Source organism: Epinephelus fuscoguttatus, linkage group LG15 (genome assembly GCF_011397635.1).
Source record: "Epinephelus fuscoguttatus linkage group LG15, E.fuscoguttatus.final_Chr_v1".
Classification (NCBI taxonomy): Eukaryota; Metazoa; Chordata; class Actinopteri; order Perciformes; family Serranidae; genus Epinephelus; species Epinephelus fuscoguttatus.
Window position 1 is genome coordinate 42,435,303 of NC_064766.1, and position 19,419 is coordinate 42,454,721.

The window sequence follows — 19,419 nt, forward strand, 5'->3', positions numbered from 1 at the left end:
TAACCCTGAGATGAGGGACACTCTGAGTGTGTTAACCCTGAGATGAGGGACACTCTGAGCGTGTTAACCCTGAGATGAGGGAAACTCTGAGCGTGTTAACCCTGAGATGAGGGAAACTCTGAGCGTGTTAACCCTGAGATGAGGGACACTCTGAGTAAGTTAACCCTGAGATGAGGGAAACTCTGAGCGTGTTAACCCTGAGATGAGGGACACTCTGAGTGTGTTAACCCTGAGATGAGGGAAACTCTGAGTATGTTAACCCTGAGATGAGGGAAACTCTGAGCGTGTTAACCCTGAGATGAGGGACACTCTGAGTAAGTTAACCCTGAGATGAGGGAAACTCTGAGCGTGTTAACCCTGAGATGAGGGACACTCTGAGTAAGTTAACCCTGAGATGAGGGACACTCTGAGCGTGTTAACCCTGAGATGAGGGAAACTCTGAGCGTGTTAACCCTGAGATGAGGGAAACTCTGAGCGTGTTAACCCTGAGATGAGGGAAACTCTGAGTAAGTTAACCCTGAGATGAGGGACACTCTGAGCGTGTTAACCCTGAGATGAGGGAAACTCTGAGCGTGTTAACCCTGAGATGAGGGACACTCTGAGCGTGTTAACCCTGAGATGAGGGACACTCTGAGAGTGTTAACCCTGAGATGAGGGACACTCTGAGTGTGTTAACCCTGAGATGAGGGACACTCTGAGTAAGTTAACCCTGAGATGAGGGACACTCTGAGTGTGTTAACCCTGAGATGAGGGACACTCTGAGTAAGTTAACCCTGAGATGAGGGACACTCTGAGCGTGTTAACCCTGAGATGAGGGAAACTCTGAGCGTGTTAACCCTGAGATGAGGGACACTCTGAGTAAGTTAACCCTGAGATGAGGGACACTCTGAGTAAGTTAACCCTGAGATGAAACTCTGAGTGTGTTAACCCTGAGATGAGGGACACTCTGAGTAAGTTAACCCTGAGATGAGGGACACTCTGAGCGTGTTAACCCTGAGATGAGGGACACTCTGAGCGTGTTAACCCTGAGATGAGGGAAACTCTGAGTGTGTTAACCCTGAGATGAGGGAAACTCTGAGCGTGTTAACCCTGAGATGAGGGACACTCTGAGCGTGTTAACCCTGAGATGAGGGACACTCTGAGTGTGTTAACCCTGAGATGAGGGACACTCTGAGTAAGTTAACCCTGAGATGAGGGAAACTCTGAGCGTGTTAACCCTGAGATGAGGGACACTCTGAGTAAGTTAACCCTGAGATGAGGGACACTCTGAGCGTGTTAACCCTGAGATGAGGGACACTCTGAGTATGTTAACCCTGAGATGAGGGACACTCTGAGTAAGTTAACCCTGAGATGAGGGACACTCTGAGCGTGTTAACCCTGAGATGAGGGACACTCTGAGTAAGTTAACCCTGAGATGAGGGAAACTCTGAGCGTGTTAACCCTGAGATGAGGGAAACTCTGAGTAAGTTAACCCTGAGATGAGGGAAACTCTGAGCGTGTTAACCCTGAGATGAGGGAAACTCTGAGTATGTTAACCCTGAGATGAGGGAAACTCTGAGCGTGTTAACCCTGAGATGAGGGACACTCTGAGTATGTTAACCCTGAGATGAGGGAAACTCTGAGCGTGTTAACCCTGAGATGAGGGACACTCTGAGTAAGTTAACCCTGAGATGAGGGAAACTCTGAGCGTGTTAACCCTGAGATGAGGGAAACTCTGAGTAAGTTAACCCTGAGATGAGGGAAACTCTGAGTAAGTTAACCCTGAGATGAGGGAAACTCTGAGTATGTTAACCCTGAGATGAGGGACACTCTGAGCGTGTTAACCCTGAGATGAGGGACACTCTGAATGTGTTAACCCTGAGATGAGGGACACTCTGAATGTGTTAACCCTGAGATGAGGGAAACTCTGAGCGTGTTAACCCTGAGATGAGGGACCCTCTGAGTGTGTTAACCCTGAGATGAGGGACACTCTGAGTATGTTAACCCTGAGATGAGGGACACTCTGAGCGTGTTAACCCTGAGATGAGGGAAACTCTGAGCGTGTTAACCCTGAGATGAGGGACACTCTGAGCGTGTTAACCCTGAGATGAGGGAAACTCTGAGTAAGTTAACCCTGAGATGAGGGAAACTCTGAGTGTGTTAACCCTGAGATGAGGGAAACTCTGAGTAAGTTAACCCTGAGATGAGGGAAACTCTGAGTGTGTTAACCCTGAGATGAGGGACACTCTGAGTGTGTTAACCCTGAGATGAGGGAAACTCTGAGTGTGTTAACCCTGAGATGAGGGAAACTGAGTGTGTTAACCCTGAGATGAGGGAAACTCTGAGTGTGTTAACCCTGAGATGAGGGAAACTCTGAGTGTGTTAACCCTGAGATGAGGGAAACTCTGAGTGTGTTAACCCTGAGATGAGGGAAACTCTGAGGATGTTAACCCTGAGATGAGGGAAACTCTGAGTGTGTTAACCCTGAGATGAGGGAAACTCTGAGTGTGTTAACCCTGAGATGAGGGAAACTGAGTGTGTTAACCCTGAGGTGAGGGAAACTCTGGGTTTTCAGCTCCAGACAGAGAGGTAAGTCAAACTCCGAGTCAATCACCATGGCAACTGACTCTGTGAACCTAACCTGCTCGCTGGCAGGTTTTCTATAAGACACCCTGAGTTCACCCTGTCTCCTCCCTACTGCTGAGCTTGAAGCAAGCTGGCAGACACACATGGGTTGTTCGTATGTAGGAAGAATTAATTCACAATGCTTTACGCTGGGAGAGGATCTTCAGACCCGTTTAGATGTGCTGTCTTTCCCCAATGAATATGTGTTTGAACCGTACCGTTTTTCATTAGACTCAATCATTTACCGGCCAAACATGTCAAATCTGACACACCACAGACGTGCACTCTCATCAGAGCAAATGTGCATCGCACTACGGTTTTTTGCAACATATGGGATGGGTCTTTGGACATGACACGAAAATAAAACTCATTCATTCATTCATACACATATATATACAGATCACACGCCTCCATTAGGTGGAGTTGTGCTGCTACCCACTCTCCCCTTTAAGTGATGTGAGGACTCTAAAAATTCCCCTGAGCCTCCCTCAGCATATGGGTGAGTCGATAATGGCTGAATTTTCATTTTTGGGTGCACTATCCCTTTAAGTCCACACAAGTCTGCTCCGATGCATCCACAGTAAAAGGGGCGTGGCAAGAACACAACACTCTCTGCGGACCTCCAGAGAGTCTGCTGGGGGTGCAGACTTCACTAGTTTAATTGCCCACAATTCATTGCAATACGGATGTGACAATTTAATTTTTCTAAATTGCTTACAGAAACACACACACACACACACACACACACACACACACACAGGACCCCATAAACTTATTATAAATTGTAATATTAAAACGTTGCTTGAATAACGCAGGCCAGATATAAACTGAACTGCATCATGATATAGATATATGCAGCAGTACAGGCTATAGACTATAATCAATATGCATTTTAATATTGGAGCCTAACCTATAGAAGCTGTGCAGTCTGATCATGTCGGCGAGTGCTGCAGTAAAGTCTCTCAGATGTTCCCACGGAAACGCGTGAAACACACTCCAAGACTGTCTGTTGGCTCCTTTTCTAACGCTGCAGACTCACGCTCTCGCACACTTTACGTGATGACGGTGAAGACGTCACATTACGTACACCTGAAGTCCGCGAGGGCTCAGTGTGCAAATCCAGAGGGTGGGGATTTGGATTCAGCCAAACACTTACTGAGACACTGAACATTGTGCAACATGTCGTCAGTCAGTTCAGAAGCATTGGTATCAGGACGTGTGTGAATCAACACACGTGATGACAGTGAGAGTCTGAGTGAGTGAACGTGGACAAACTGAAACAACACATTTTTCTGAAGAGATCTCAAACTGTCGTCGTCCTCCGCTTATCCGGGTCCGGGTCGCGGGGGCAGCAGCCTCAGCAAAGAAGCCCAGACAGTCCTCTCCCCAGCCACTTCCATCAGCTCTTCCGCGGGAACCCCGAGGCGTTCCCAGGCCAGCCGGGTGATGTAATCCCTCCAGCGTGTCCTGGGGCGGCCCTGAGGTCTCCTCCCGGTTGGACATGTCCGAAACACCTCCCAAGGGAGGCGTCCGGGAGGCATCCTTACCAGATGCCCGAACCACCTCAACTGGCTCCTCTCGATGTGGAGGAGCAGCGGCTCTACTCCGAGTCCCTCCCGGATGTCCGAGCTCCTCACCCTATCTCTAAGGCTGAGCCCAGCCACCCTGCGGAGGAAACTCATTTTGGCCGCTTGTACTCACGATCTCATTCTTTCGGTCACTACCCAGAGCTCGTGACCATAGGTGAGGGTTGGAACGTAGATCGACCGGTAAATCAAGAGCCTAGCTTTCTGGCTAAGCTCCCTCTTCACCACAACAGACCGGTTAAGCGCCCGCATCACTGCTGACACTGCCCCAATCCGCCTGTCGATCTCCCGCTCCATCCTACCCTCACTCGTGAACAAGATCCCGAGATACTTAAACTCCTCCACCTGAGGAAGGACCTCCCCCCGACCTGGAGTGGGCAATCCACCCTTTTCCGGCTGAGGACCATGGCCTCAGACTTGGAGGTGCTGATTCTCATCCCAGCCGCTTCACACTTGGCTGCGACAAAGGGCAGCCCTGGTGGAGTCCAACCCTCACCGGGAACAGGTCCGACTTACTGCCAGCCACGCGAACCAGACTCATGCTCCTTCGGTACAGGGACTGGATGGCCCCTAGCAAGGGGCCACCAACCCATACTCCCGGAGCACCCCCCACAGGATGCCCCTGGGGACACGGTCGTGAGCCTTCTCCAAATCCACAAAACACATGTGGACTGGTTGGGCGAACTCCCATGCCCCCTCCAGCACCCTGGCGAGGGTTTAGACCTGGTCCACGGTTCCGCGTCCGGGACGAAAACCACATTGCTCCTCCTCAATCTGAGGTTCAACTATCGACCGGACCCTCATCTCCAGCACCCTGGAGTAGACCTTACTGGGGAGGCTGAGGAGTGTGATCCCCCTGTAGTTGGAACACACCCTTTGATCCCCTTTCTTGAAAATGGGGACCACCACCCCGGTCTGCCACTCCAGAGGCACTGCCCCCGATGTCCACGCAATGCTGCAGAGGCGTGTCAGCCAGGACTGCCCTACAACATCCAGAGCCTTGAGATATCCAGGACAAATCTCATCCACCCCTGAGGCTCCGCCGCCTTGGAGTTGTTTCACTACCTCAGCAACTTCTGCCCCAGAAATTGGACGACCCGCCCCCGAGACCCCCGGCTCTGTTTCCTCACTGGAATACGTGTTGGTGGGATTGAGGAGCTCCTCAAAGTATTCCTTCCACCGCCCGACAATGTCCCCAGTTGACGTCAGCAGCTCCCCGCCCCCACTGTAAACAGTGTGAGCAAGTTGCTGCCTTCCCCCCCGAGGCGCCGGACGGTTTGCCAGAACCTCTTTGGAGCCGATCGATAGTCTTCCTCCATGGCCTCACCGAACTCCTCCCACGCCCAAGTTTTTGCCTCCACGACTGCCGCCGCTGCGCTCCTCTTGGCCCGCCAGTACCCGTCAGCTGCTTCCGGAGACCCACAGACCAACCATGCCCTGTAGGCCTCCTTCTTCAGCCTGACGGCCCCAGCGGTCTTGCGGCCACAGCTCGCAACCGCCGCCTCGACAGTGGCAGAGCGGAACAAGGCCCATTCGGACTCAATGTCGCCCTCTGCCCTCGGGACGTGGTCGAAGCTCTCCCGGAGGTGGGAGTTGAAATCATCTGGACAGGTTCTTCCGCCAGGCGTTCCCAGCAGACCCTCACTATTCGTTTGGGCCTGCCAGGTCTGCGCGGCGTCCTCCCCCACCATCTGATCCAACTCACCACCAGGTGGTGATCAGTTGACAGCTCTGCTCCTCTCTTCACCCGAGTGTCCAGAACATATGGCTGCAGGTCAAATGATACGACTACAAAGTTGATCATTGACCTGCAACCTAGGCTGTCCTGGTGCCACGTGCACCGATGGACATCCTTGTTTGAACATGGTGTTAGTTATGGCCAAACTGCGACCCGCACAGAAGTCCAATAACTGAACACCACTCTGGTTCAGATCGGGCAGGCCGTTCCTCCCAGTCACGCCCCTCCAGGTCCCGCTGTCATTGCCCACGTGAGTGTTGAAGTCCCCCAGCAGAACAATGGAGTCCCCGGTCGGGGCACTGTCCAGCACTCGTCCCAGGGACTCCAAAAAGGGTGGGTACTCTGAACTGTTGTTCGGTGCATAAGCACAGACAACAGTCAGGTCTCAAACTGTTCATGTTTTATAAAAGGATGAACGTCTGCAGAATGTGGTTGTAGTTCTACTATTGAGCTGATGGTTCTTACAGGTTACTGTGTGATGGTGTTATTGGTCCGACCCACCTGACACCAAACTGACCTGTTTGTGGCTCGTGAAGAAAATAAGTTGGACCTCTGATGTAAGCAAAACTGTCACAGACACTCAGCTACATCATAAGAATCAAAAAGATTCCCAGTCAGATGTGTGTGTGTCATCACCTGTGATCATAGACGTGTGTGTGTGTCATCACCTGTGATCATAGACGTGTGTGTGTGTCATCACCTGTGATCATAGACGTGTGTGTGTGTGTCATCACCTGTGATCACAGATGTGTGTGTGTGTGTGTCATCACCTGTGATCATAGATGTGTCATCACCTGTGATCATAGATGTGTGTGTGTCATCACCTGTGATCATAGATGTGTGTGTGTGTGTGTGTGTGTCATCACCTGTGATCATAGACGTGTGTCATCACCTGTGATCATAGATGTGTGTGTGTGTCATCACCTGTGATCACAGATGTGTGTGTGTCATCACCTGTGATCACAGATGTGTGTGTGTCATCATCTGTGATCATAGATGTGTTTGTGTGTGTGTGTCATCATCTGTGATCATAGATGTGTGTGTGTGTGTGTCATCATCTGTGATCATAGATGTGTGTGTGTCATCATCTGTGATCATAGATGTGTGTCATCACCTGTGATCACAGATGTGTGTGTGTGTGTCATCACCTGTGATCATAGATGTGTGTGTGTGTGTGTCATCATCTGTGATCATAGATGTGTGTGTGTGTCATCATCTGTGATCATAGATGTGTGTCATCACCTGTGATCACAGATGTGTGTCATCACCTGTGATCATAGATGTGTGTGTCATCACCTGTGATCATAGATGTGTGTCATCACCTGTGATCATAGATGTGTGTGTGTGTCATCATCTGTGATCATAGATGTGTGTCATCACCTGTGATCATAGATGTGTGTGTGTGTCATCATCTGTGATCATAGATGTGTGTGTGTGTCATCATCTGTGATCATAGATGTGTGTGTGTGTCATCATCTGTGATCATAGATGTGTGTCATCACCTGTGATCATAGATGTGTGTGTGTGTCATCACCTGTGATCATAGATGTGTGTCATCACCTGTGATCACAGATGTGTGTCATCACCTGTGATCATAGATGTGTGTGTGTGTCATCACCTGTGATCATAGATGTGTGTCATCACCTGTGATCATAGATGTGTGTGTGTGTCATCACCTGTGATCATAGATGTGTGTCATCACCTGTGATCATAGATGTGTGTCATCACCTGTGATCACAGATGTGTGTCATCACCTGTGATCATAGATGTGTGTGTCATCACCTGTGATCATAGATGTGTGTCATCACCTGTGATCATAGATGTGTGTGTGTGTGTCATCATCTGTGATCATAGATGTGTGTCATCACCTGTGATCATAGATGTGTGTGTGTGTGTCATCATCTGTGATCATAGATGTGTGTGTGTGTCATCATCTGTGATCATAGATGTGTGTGTGTGTCATCATCTGTGATCATAGATGTGTGTGTGTGTCATCATCTGTGATCATAGATGTGTGTCATCACCTGTGATCATAGATGTGTGTGTGTGTCATCACCTGTGATCATAGATGTGTGTGTGTCATCACCTGTGATCATAGATGTGTGTCATCACCTGTGATCACAGATGTGTGTCATCACCTGTGATCATAGATGTGTGTGTGTGTGTGTGTGTCATCATCTGTGATCATAGATGTGTGTGTGTGTGTGTCATCACCTGTGATCATAGATGTGTGTCATCACCTGTGATCACAGATGTGTGTCATCACCTGTGATCATAGATGTGTGTGTGTGTGTCATCACCTGTGATCATAGATGTGTGTGTGTCATCACCTGTGATCATAGATGTGTGTGTGTGTCATCACCTGTGATCACAGATGTGTGTGTGTGTGCGTGTGTCATCACCTGTGATCATAGATGTGTTTCATCACCTGTGATCATAGATGTGTGTGTGTCATCACCTGTGATCATAGATGTGTGTGTGTGTCATCACCTGTGATCACAGATGTGTGTGTGTGTGTGTGTGTGTGTGTGTCATCACCTGTGATCATAGATGTGTGTCATCACCTGTGATCATAGATGTGTGTCATCACCTGTGATCACAGATGTGTGTCATCACCTGTGATCATAGATGTGTGTGTGTCATCACCTGTGATCATAGATGTGTGTGTGTCATCACCTGTGATCATAGATGTGTGTGTGTCATCACCTGTGATCACAGATGTGTTTCATCACCTGTGATCATAGATGTGTGTGTGTGTGTCATCACCTGTGATCATAGATGTGTGTCATCACCTGTGATCATAGATGTGTTTCATCACCTGTGATCATAGATGTGTTTCATCACCTGTGATCATAGATGTGTGTGTGTGTGTCATCACCTGTGATCATAGATGTGTGTGTGTCATCACCTGTGATCATAGATGTGTGTCATCACCTGTGATCATAGATGTGTGTCATCACCTGTGATCATAGATGTGTGTGTGTCATCACCTGTGATCATAGATTGTGTGTGTCATCACCTGTGATCATAGATGTGTGTGTGTCATCACCTGTGATCATAGATGTGTGTCATCACCTGTGATCATAGATGTGTGTGTGTGTCATCACCTGTGATCATAGATGTGTGTCATCACCTGTGATCATAGATGTGTGTGTGTGTGTCATCATCTGTGATCATAGATGTGTGTCATCACCTGTGATCATAGATGTGTGTCATCACCTGTGATCATAGATGTGTGTGTGTGTCATCATCTGTGATCATAGATGTGTGTCATCACCTGTGATCATAGATGTGTGTGTGTGTGTCATCATCTGTGATCATAGATGTGTGTGTGTGTCATCACCTGTGATCATAGATGTGTGTCATCACCTGTGATCATAGATGTGTGTCATCACCTGTGATCATAGATGTGTGTGTGTGTCATCACCTGTGATCATAGATGTGTGTCATCACCTGTGATCATAGATGTGTGTGTGTGTCATCACCTGTGATCATAGATGTGTGTGGGTGTAAACACCTTTGATCATATTAGTTTGTCATCACCTGTGATCATAGATGTGTGTGTGTGTCATCACCTGTGATCATAGATGTGTGTCATCACCTGTGATCATAGATGTGTTTCATCACCTGTGATCATAGATGTGTGTGTGTGTGTCATCATCTGTGATCATAGATTGTGTGTGTCATCACCTGTGATCATAGATGTGTGTGTGTCATCACCTGTGATCATAGATGTGTGTCATCACCTGTGATCATAGATGTGTGTGTGTCATCACCTGTGATCATAGATGTGTGTGTGTGTCATCACCTGTGATCATAGATGTGTGTGTGTCATCACCTGTGATCATAGATGTGTGTGTCATCATCTGTGATCATAGATTGTGTGTGTCATCACCTGTGATCATAGATGTGTGTGTGTGTCATCACCTGTGATCATAGATGTGTGTGTCATCACCTGTGATCATAGATTGTGTGTCATCACCTGTGATCATAGATGTGTGTCATCACCTGTGATCATAGATTGTGTGTCATCATCTGTGATCATAGATGTGTGTGTCATCACCTGTGATCATAGATTGTGTGTCATCACCTGTGATCATAGATTGTGTGTGTGTGTCATCACCTGTGATCATAGATTGTGTGTCATCATCTGTGATCATAGATGTGTGTGTCATCACCTGTGATCATAGATTGTGTGTCATCACCTGTGATCATAGATGTGTGTGTGTGTCATCACCTGTGATCATAGATGTGTGTCATCACCTGTGATCATAGATGTGTGTGTGTGTCATCACCTGTGATCATAGATGTGTGTGTGTGTCATCACCTGTGATCATAGATGTGTGTCATCACCTGTGATCATAGATGTGTGTGTGTGTCATCACCTGTGATCATAGATGTGTGTCATCACCTGTGATCATAGATGTGTTTCATCACCTGTGATCATAGATGTGTGTGTGTGTGTCATCATCTGTGATCATCACCTGTGATCATAGATGTGTGTGTCATCACCTGTGATCATAGATGTGTGTGTGTCATCACCTGTGATCATAGATGTGCATCACCTGTGATCATAGATGTGTGTGTCATCACCTGTGATCATAGATGTGTGTGTGTGTGTGTGTCATCACCTGTGATCATAGACGTGTGTCATCACCTGTGATCATAGATGTGTGTGTGTGTCATCACCTGTGATCATAGATGTGTGTGTCATCACCTGTGATCATAGATTGTGTGTCATCACCTGTGATCATAGATGTGTGTCATCACCTGTGATCATAGATTGTGTGTGTCATCATCTGTGATCATAGATGTGTGTGTCATCACCTGTGATCATAGATTGTGTGTCATCACCTGTGATCATAGATTGTGTGTGTGTGTCATCACCTGTGATCATAGATTGTGTGTCATCATCTGTGATCATAGATGTGTGTGTCATCACCTGTGATCATAGATTGTGTGTCATCACCTGTGATCATAGATTGTGTGTGTGTGTCATCACCTGTGATCATAGATGTGTGTGTCATCACCTGTGATCATAGATTGTGTGTCATCACCTGTGATCATAGATTGTGTGTCATCACCTGTGATCATAGATTGTGTGTGTCATCACCTGTGATCATAGATTGTGTGTGTCATCACCTGTGATCATAGATTGTGTGTGTCATCACCTGTGATCATAGATGTGAAAGCAAAAGCGACGAGTTCACAAAGACAAAGTCAGGAGGAAAAACTTCAGATTCATGAACAGCAGATGTGATAAAAGTAACTGATTACTCTGAAGTACTCAAGTACAAATTCAGGGTACTTGTACTTTCCCTTAGTATTCCTCATACTCTTCCTCCGTCTGAGGGAAATACTTTCACTGCACCACCTTCAGGTACATATGAACACACGAGTACACAACAGGATGCAGCAGCGCGCACACACACACACACACAGTGTCAAACTGACTCCTCACTGATGAACTCAGCAGCAGTGAAATTATATAATAATAATAATAATAATATGAACATCTTTAATGTTGGTTTAAGTTTTGTTGGACTAAGAGTCTCATCCTACTCTCTAATGTGCTATGTGTGAGCTCAGTCCTGCGTGTTCTTTAATGAAGCAATAGGAGAAGATATTCAGTCTCAGTTAATGTAGTTTATTAAGCAGTCAAGGAATAAAATTACAGAGCTCTGGGTCTCAACTTCGCGTCCCTGACTAACAACAAAGGTGTGTCAGTTCACGAAGTCTGACCTCCTGTCCTTTCCCTGACCCAGTATATTTGAGCGTAACAGAGTGTCATTGTGCACGCAAGGCGTTGTCCTCTTCTCATTGGCAGTTCCACTTCCTCCTTCACCACACCACGCCCCTGCCTCGTGTTAATCTGACTCCTTCCCGCTGGCGGTGGGGGCGTGGTTCCTGTTTTGAAAGACAAGAGAACAACACAACTCCCTACACGTGCTGTACATCACTTTCTATTCTTTTTACCATATATAAAACTAATTATCTAAGCATTGTGATATGTGCTCCTCAGACTTCATGTCTCTTCCTCTCCTGTACTTCTCCACTTCTGCAAAGCAAACACATTCAGATCAGCTGAAATCATCTCAGTATTCTCATTGTTCACATATCTAAAACTTAAATAGTGAAACACAACTGACAGTAAAACACATAAAATCATTCTATTCCCAACAGTTTAAAATTAAAGTTCTTTAACTTCACATTTTGTATTTTACTGTAACTATTTCTAATCCGAGCCCTCCCTCCACCTCTGAGGAGTAATGATGGTAAGATAGGTGAGCTGATGAAACACACGTCTCAGTAAACTCCTGTCAAGTTTGTTCTCAGCTCAGAACAAACTGATCAGCTGATGAAGGAAACGTCTCGGATTGGACATGTTGGTATAAATACAAAAACAAATCTGAGGTGAATCAACGTTTTCCTTTTATTAAAACAATGTTAGAATTGAAGTAGTTGTTTTCCTTCAGTCAAACGTTGGAGCAAAGAGCGCTGACGTGTCTGTGACAGCCAAACACCTGCTGGTTTCTCTGAGGCTCTGAACAGGAAGAGGCAACCGTGGTGTTCTGGGTGCAGTACTCAGGTTGTCCAGGAGGTGGCGCTGCAGCTGCTTCCACATGTTTCTATCAGACAAAGAGGCGTGGTTAAATGATGAAGCTGACACAAACTGATGCTGCCTTCAAAACACGTGTCATCATGCTGCCTGACATCACACACTGGAGCCACGTGAAGCCGCCGCCATTTGGTTCTGTGTTAACATGTGAAGGCGGGACTTCAGCAGCTCTGTGGTGCCATCTGTGTGAACATGTGTTCTCTCTTCCGTTATCGATCCAACATCTGCTGTCAAGTTTTGATGTGAGCAACTGCGTTGGTTTTTGTGAGGCTGCACTTATTATAAATTAACTGATGTTAATGATTTATGATTCAACGTTCAGTGACGTGTTAACCAACAGTTTCAGACTGAGTTCATTATTTTCAGGAGCAGCTGATTATTTACTTACAGAGTAACTGTAGCTCCGCCTCTAAGCTCCTGACATGGCTGCTCAGTGGACCCTGTGTCTATGTCATGTGACCTCCAGTCAGCTGATGTGGGATCAGACAAACGCTCCGGTGGGTCTTTGTCACGGTGCCGCGCTCTGAGAACACTCTGCCTGAGGGCGGCGCTACAATTCGGCCTTTTGTTCACATCATCTCCCGGCTGACGTTAACCCCACCCACTGTGACCTCTTCACAAAGGCAATGTTTGTTCTGGTGTGACATCACTCACCGCCACATTGGAGCCTCACGGACAACATCACAGCTCCATCCTGGGGACGTCACAGGGGCGGTCCTGTAAGAGCCAATCAGAGAGCAGAGATGTCAGCAGGTGGAGACTCACCTGAAGGACAGGTGCACCTATCAGCTGCCTGGATCAGAACACGCTTCAGCTCGGATTTGTCACCGCCCCCCCCCTCTGTGAACAGACTGCTGGGGGAGGGGCTTCAATCGGCCTTTTATGTCATCACTTCCAGGATCAGGACACCTCGAGGTGCAGCTGACGCCAGCTGTGAGCCAACGCCATCAACACTCGCTCTGCGCTCAGAGATCGTCAATAACAAATATTCTAACAGTGCTGCTGAGGGAGGGAAAATCAAAGATCGTCACAAATACATGAGTGTGTGTGTGTGTGTGTGAGAGAGAGAGAGAGAGACCCTGCTCATATCTAGTACTAACTGTCAGCTCCGTTATTGTTAGGATAATCTGTAGCTATTGTTTTTATATTTGTCTGCTTTTGCTTTATGTTTGCTTTTTAAATACATTTTCTGCATTGTTTTTAACTATTTATTGTCTTGTCTTAATGATCTCAAACACAATGTTATTGTTCCTTCAATGTTTTATTTTAATGTATTTCTCTTGTAAAGCACATTGAATTGCCTTGTGTATGAATGGTGCTATATAAATAAAACTGCCTAGCCTAGTATAGCTGTAACATTACAGCTCTAGATTTACTGCAGTAACACAGCTGAGTGCTTCCTCCATCTGTTGGAGTCATGTTTGTCAGGTTGGCTCCTTCTTTGTTGTTAACGTCCAAACGTTCAGCTGACGTGTTCTTCACCTGGTCTCTGACACGTTGTCTCTTCTGATGTAAACTGATGTTGGAAGCAGCATGCTAACAGTAGCTAGCATACGCTCAAAGACGAGCCTGCTCCCAAAGAGACGAATAAATAAACGCTCCACCATCGGGCTGAATTATCTGACGAGCGCAGGACACATGACCAACCTGTTGACCAATCAGAAGCCAAAAAAAAGCCGTCCCTCCTTTCATATGTTAAAGATCATGATGTTAAGAGCCGACCTGCCCACTGCTGAACATTTAAAACTTATAAACTGTCACAAACAATTAGACATTTGACTTTTACTCCACCTGTTTAACAGTCTACAGCTTTCTGTTGCGTTTACTTTTCCTACATTTTATTTATTTGTTGTGCAAATGAATTTATTTCAAAATTATTAACGAACATGTGGAACACATAGAGGCCATGTGATGATTTAATTATGACTGATGAATCTGCACAAAGTAAATCATTAACATAATCGCCACTCAGCTAGCGCATGCGCAGACAGACGACAGGGTGACGTTGGCGCCACCTAAATGATACTGTTTTCAGTTTGAGTCATAGATACGTAATAATGATAATATTAATAACAACGAGTCTACGGTGGAAACACAGGTCTAACTCCATCTTACCGTTAACGGCTCCGTCGGGCCCGGTAGTTCGGTGCTCAGTCCGCAGGGACAAACGTTAACGTTAGCCGTTAGCCATTAGCCACAGCTGCTAACGTTACCTGTTAGCCACAGCTGCTAACGTTAGCAGGTCATTAACACAGCTCACCATGACCACAGCAGCTCAGTGTGACCCGAACAACGTCACTTTGTTCGGCCGTAACATCTTCAGCTCTCGGACAGCTTCATGCTCTGACTACCGGTGCAGTCTGCGCCATGTTGTCTTTATAAGATCCATCAACCAATCACAGCTCAACATTCTTCATCTGTTTACACATCCGGTAACTTACCGCCACCTTCTGGACCGGAGGGCGCCGGGCTGCTTTATCCACACAGCGGAGGAGGAAGTGTCGAGATCCTTCACTACAGGAAAATATTTATACCACACAATAAAAAATACTCTGTGACAGTCAAAGTCCTGTATGAAAATGTCCTCAGATTACCCAGCAGCCATCACTGCACATCTGTAAACAACAACAACAACAACAACAAAAAACAAAGAAAAAAGAGTTAGGATTATTATTATTATTATTATTATTGTTATTGTCATGGGTCATTTTCAGAGTGAAGTCTGGGAAAGTTATGCACGTCAAACACACTGATCTGTGTTGGATGTCTCAGGTGTGTGTTGGACGTCGCAGGTGCGTGCTGGACGTCTTAGTTGTGTGTGTTGGACATCTCAGGTGTGTGTTGGATGTGTCAGGTGTGCGTTGGACGTCTCAGGTGTGTGTGTTGGACGTCTCAGTTGTGTGTGTTGGACGCCTCAGCTGTGTGTGTTGGACGTCTCAGCTGTGCGCGTTGGACGTCTCAGGTGTGTGTTGGACGTCTCAGTTGTGTGTGTTGGACGTCTCAGGTGTGTGTTGGACGTCTCAGTTGTGTGTGTTGGACGTCTCAGTTGTGTGTGTTGGACGTCTCAGGTGTGTGTGTTGGATGTGACCTGAGCTCCTGACTTTAAGTTCTCTGACTGGATGAATTTTTCACACAGACTCAAAGAACAACAACAAGATAAATAAATGATTTAATAGAATTTCTTTCTCTTCCACAGCGCTCGCCGACACACAGAGACGTACAGACAGATCCGGTCTACAGTCTGGTGCTGGTCCGACACCTTCAGGACCAGAAGGAACCAGAAAGTAAAAGAGGCACAATGATGAGAAACCTACAGAGAAACATGTCATCTAAAAATTTAAAATAAGGTCCTTGTGAACACACGGCGTGTCCATGGCAACAGAAACACAAACAAACATTAACCATCAATGTCTGTTTAGTCCCGCCGGTTCAAGTCCAGGCCGGGTCTGAGGTCACAGAGAGAGCTCCGCCCCGGCTGCTGACATCACCACAAGGAGAGAGGGAGTAGCCAATCAGAGAGCAGCTAGCGGCGGTAGACTCCGAAGGCCACCAAGCTGAGGAAGATGGTGACACCGACCAGCGAGGCAGTGGCCGGGGCGGTGAAAAACTGCCGATACTGGATCTGACAGTACCACAGGACTGACAGCATGAGGACCAGCAGGGGGACCATCAGGCTGCCCACGTTCAAAGCCACCTGCACCTGGTCAGCGGGCCGCGCCCCCCCTGCGGCCCCGCGGCCGGCGTGCTGAGAGATGTGACAGTGCAGGACGCAGTTATGGACAAGGTTCAGAGAGGCCAGAGTCTGAGCGTCATCTTGCAGCAGTTGACCTTGATAGATCAACCGGACCTGCTGCTCCTGACCCGCAAAGTAGGTCCTGAAAGGGCAGAGGGCAAAGGTCAGAACCAGCCTCATAGTAGTGATGTAGTAGTAATGCAGAAGTGATGTAGTAGTAATGCAGTAGTGATGCAGAAGTGATGCAGTAGTGATGCAGAAGTGATGTAGTAGTGATGCAGTAGTGATGCAGAAGTGATGTAGTAGTGATGCAGTAGTGATGCAGAAGTGATGCAGTAGTGATGCAGAAGTGATGTAGTAGTGATGCAGTAGTGATGCAGAAGTGATGCAGTAGTGATGCAGAAGTGATGTAGTAGTGATGCAGTAGTGATGCAGAAGTGATGTAGTAGTGATGTAGTAGTGATGCAGAAGTGATGTAGTAGTGATGTAGTAGTGATGCAGAAGTGATGTAGTAGTGATGTAGTAGTGATGCAGTAGTGATGCAGAAGTGATGCAGTAGTGATGCAGAAGTGATGCAGAAGTGATGTAGTAGTGATGCAGTTGTGATGGAGTACTGATGCAGAGGTGATATAGTAGTGATGCAGTAGTGATGCATAAGTGATGTAGTAGTGATGCAGAAGTGATGTAGTAGTGATGCAGAAGCGATGCAGTAGTGATGTAGTAGTGATGCAAAAGTGATGTAGTAGTAATGCAATAGTGATGAAGTAGTGATGCAGAAGTGATGTAATAGTGATGCAGTCATGATGGAGTAGTGATGCAGAAGTAATGCAGTAGTTATGTAGTAGTGATGCAGTATTGATGCAGAAGTGATGCAGTATTGATGCAGTCGTGATGCAGAAGTGATGTAGTAGTGATGCAGTCATGATGCAGAAGTGATGTAGTAGTGATGCAGTAATGATGCAGTCGTGATGCAGAAGTGATGTAGAAGTGATTTAGTAGTGATGCAGAAGTGATGCAGTAGTGATGCAGTCGTGATGCAGAAGTGATGTGGTAGTGATGTAGAAGTGATGCAGAAGTGATGTAGAGTGATGCAGTAGTGATGCAGTAGTGATGCAAAAGTGATGTAGTAGTAATGCAGAAGTGATGTAATAGTGATGCAGTCATGATGGAGTAGTGATGCAGAAGTAATGCAGTAGTTATGTAGTAGTGATGCAGTATTGATGCAGAAGTGATGCAGTATTGATGCAGTCGTGATGCAGAAGTGATGTAGTAGTGATGCAGTAGTGATGCAGTCATGATGCAGAAGTGATGTAGTAGTGACGCAGTAATGATGCAGTCGTGATGCAGAAGTGATGTAGAAGTGATTTAGTAGTGATGCAGAAGTGATGCAGTAGTGATGCAGAAGTGATGTAGTAGTGATGTAGAAGTGATGCAGAAGTGATGTAGAGTGATGCAGTAGTGATGCAGTAGTGATGCAGAAGTGATGTAGAAGTGATGCAGTAGTGATGCAGTAGTGATGCAGAAGTGATGTAGTAGTGATGTAGAAGTGATGTAGTAGTGATGCAGTTGTAATGTAGTAGTGATGCAGAAGTGATGTCGAAGTGATGTAGTAGTGATGCAGAAGTGATGCAGTAGTGATGCAGTTGTAATGTAGTAGTGATGCAGAAGTGATGTAGTAGTGATGTAGTAGTGATGTAGAAGTGATGTAGTAGTGATGCAGAAGTGATGCAGAAGTGATGCAGTAGTGATGTAGTGGTGATGTAGAAGTGATGTAGTAGTGATGCAGAAGTGATGCAGAAGTGATGTAGTAGTGATGTAGTAGTCACTGCATCTGATCACCACTGCATCATATCACTACTGCATCTGATCACCACTGCATCATATCACTACTGCATCTGATCACTACTGCATCATATCACTACTGCATCTGATCACCACTGCATCTGATCACCACTGCATCATATCACTACTGCATCTGATCACCACTGCATCATATCACTACTGCATCTGATCACCACTGCATCATATCACTACTGCATCTGATCACCACTGCATCTGATCACCACTGCATCTGATCACTACTGCATCATATCACTACTGCATCTGATCACCACTGCATCATATCACCACTGCATCTGATCACCACTGCATCATATCACTACTGCATCTGATCACCACTGCATCTGATCACTACTGCATCTGATCACTACTGCATCTGATCACCACTGCATCATATCACCACTGCATCTGATCACCACTGCATCTGATCACTACTGCATCTGATCACTACTGCATCTGATCACCACTGCATCATATCACTACTGCATCTGATCACCACTGCATCATATCACTACTGCATCATATCACTACTGCATCTGATCACTACTGCATCTGATCACCACTGCAGCTGATCGCTGCTGCACCTCCATAAATCAGTTATTACATTTTTGATGTTTGAACGGTAAATGTTGAAAAAAGTCTCAGTTTTTCACTCATGTCGTGAAAAGTTTGTTTTTGGACAGGTTTTAATGAGATGTAGAATAAAGTGATTCTGATGAAATATCAATGTTTTAAGACCAGATCTGGTTATGGTTTGTTTTTCTGACAGAGGTGTTTGTTGCACATGTTGTGTTCAAGGACTGTCAGAAATTTGAAGAAGATCCAGTGATCATTTCTGTTGTTACAGTTTCTGGCTGATAAACAGGATAATTTTGGTCATTTCTAAAGAAAACATACCTTCTAAACCTGCTCACATGTTTCCTTTAAAAAACTCCAAAATTTGGAGGATAGATCATCTTGTTTTCTTTAACATCTGCAGTAAAATAAATACAAAATACGACCATTTCAATCTGTAAGCCCCTCCCTTGAGCCAAAACAGGGATCAAAACATCACAAATAAGTAAGGAACTGTCCCTTACATTCACAGCACCGGAAGCAGCCTCTGTTATCTTTCTGAGTTTATGAGTATGAATCGACTTGACTTGATTCTCTCCACAGTGACTTGGGACTTAAAGGTTAAGACTTGTTTGTGACTTCCTCAGGTTCGGTCTGTCTGTTTCCATGTCAACAACTGGAGGTGATGTTTTCGTTGTGAAGCACTGTGAGACGCTTCAATTCACTAATAAACTGTAATATTATA

At 46.2% G+C, this 19,419-nt stretch overlaps 1 protein-coding gene across 1 annotated transcript; it reads right to left on the bottom strand.

The window, feature by feature from the left end:
* Positions 1 to 15,703: 15,703 nt before the first annotated feature.
* Positions 15,704 to 16,485, bottom strand: tmub1 (transmembrane and ubiquitin-like domain containing 1). Its single transcript, XM_049599357.1, has one exon. The coding sequence runs from the start codon at positions 16,458 to 16,460 to the stop codon at positions 16,071 to 16,073; it is 390 nt and encodes a 129-aa protein (XP_049455314.1). The 5' UTR covers positions 16,461 to 16,485; the 3' UTR covers positions 15,704 to 16,070.
* Positions 16,486 to 19,419: the final 2,934 nt, after the last annotated feature.

What these genes read in the sequence shown, in the direction of transcription:
- tmub1 (XM_049599357.1), bottom strand. Translation starts at nt 16,460, where the DNA reads ATGAGGCTGGTTCTGACCTTTGCCCTCTGCCCTTTCAGGACCTACTTT.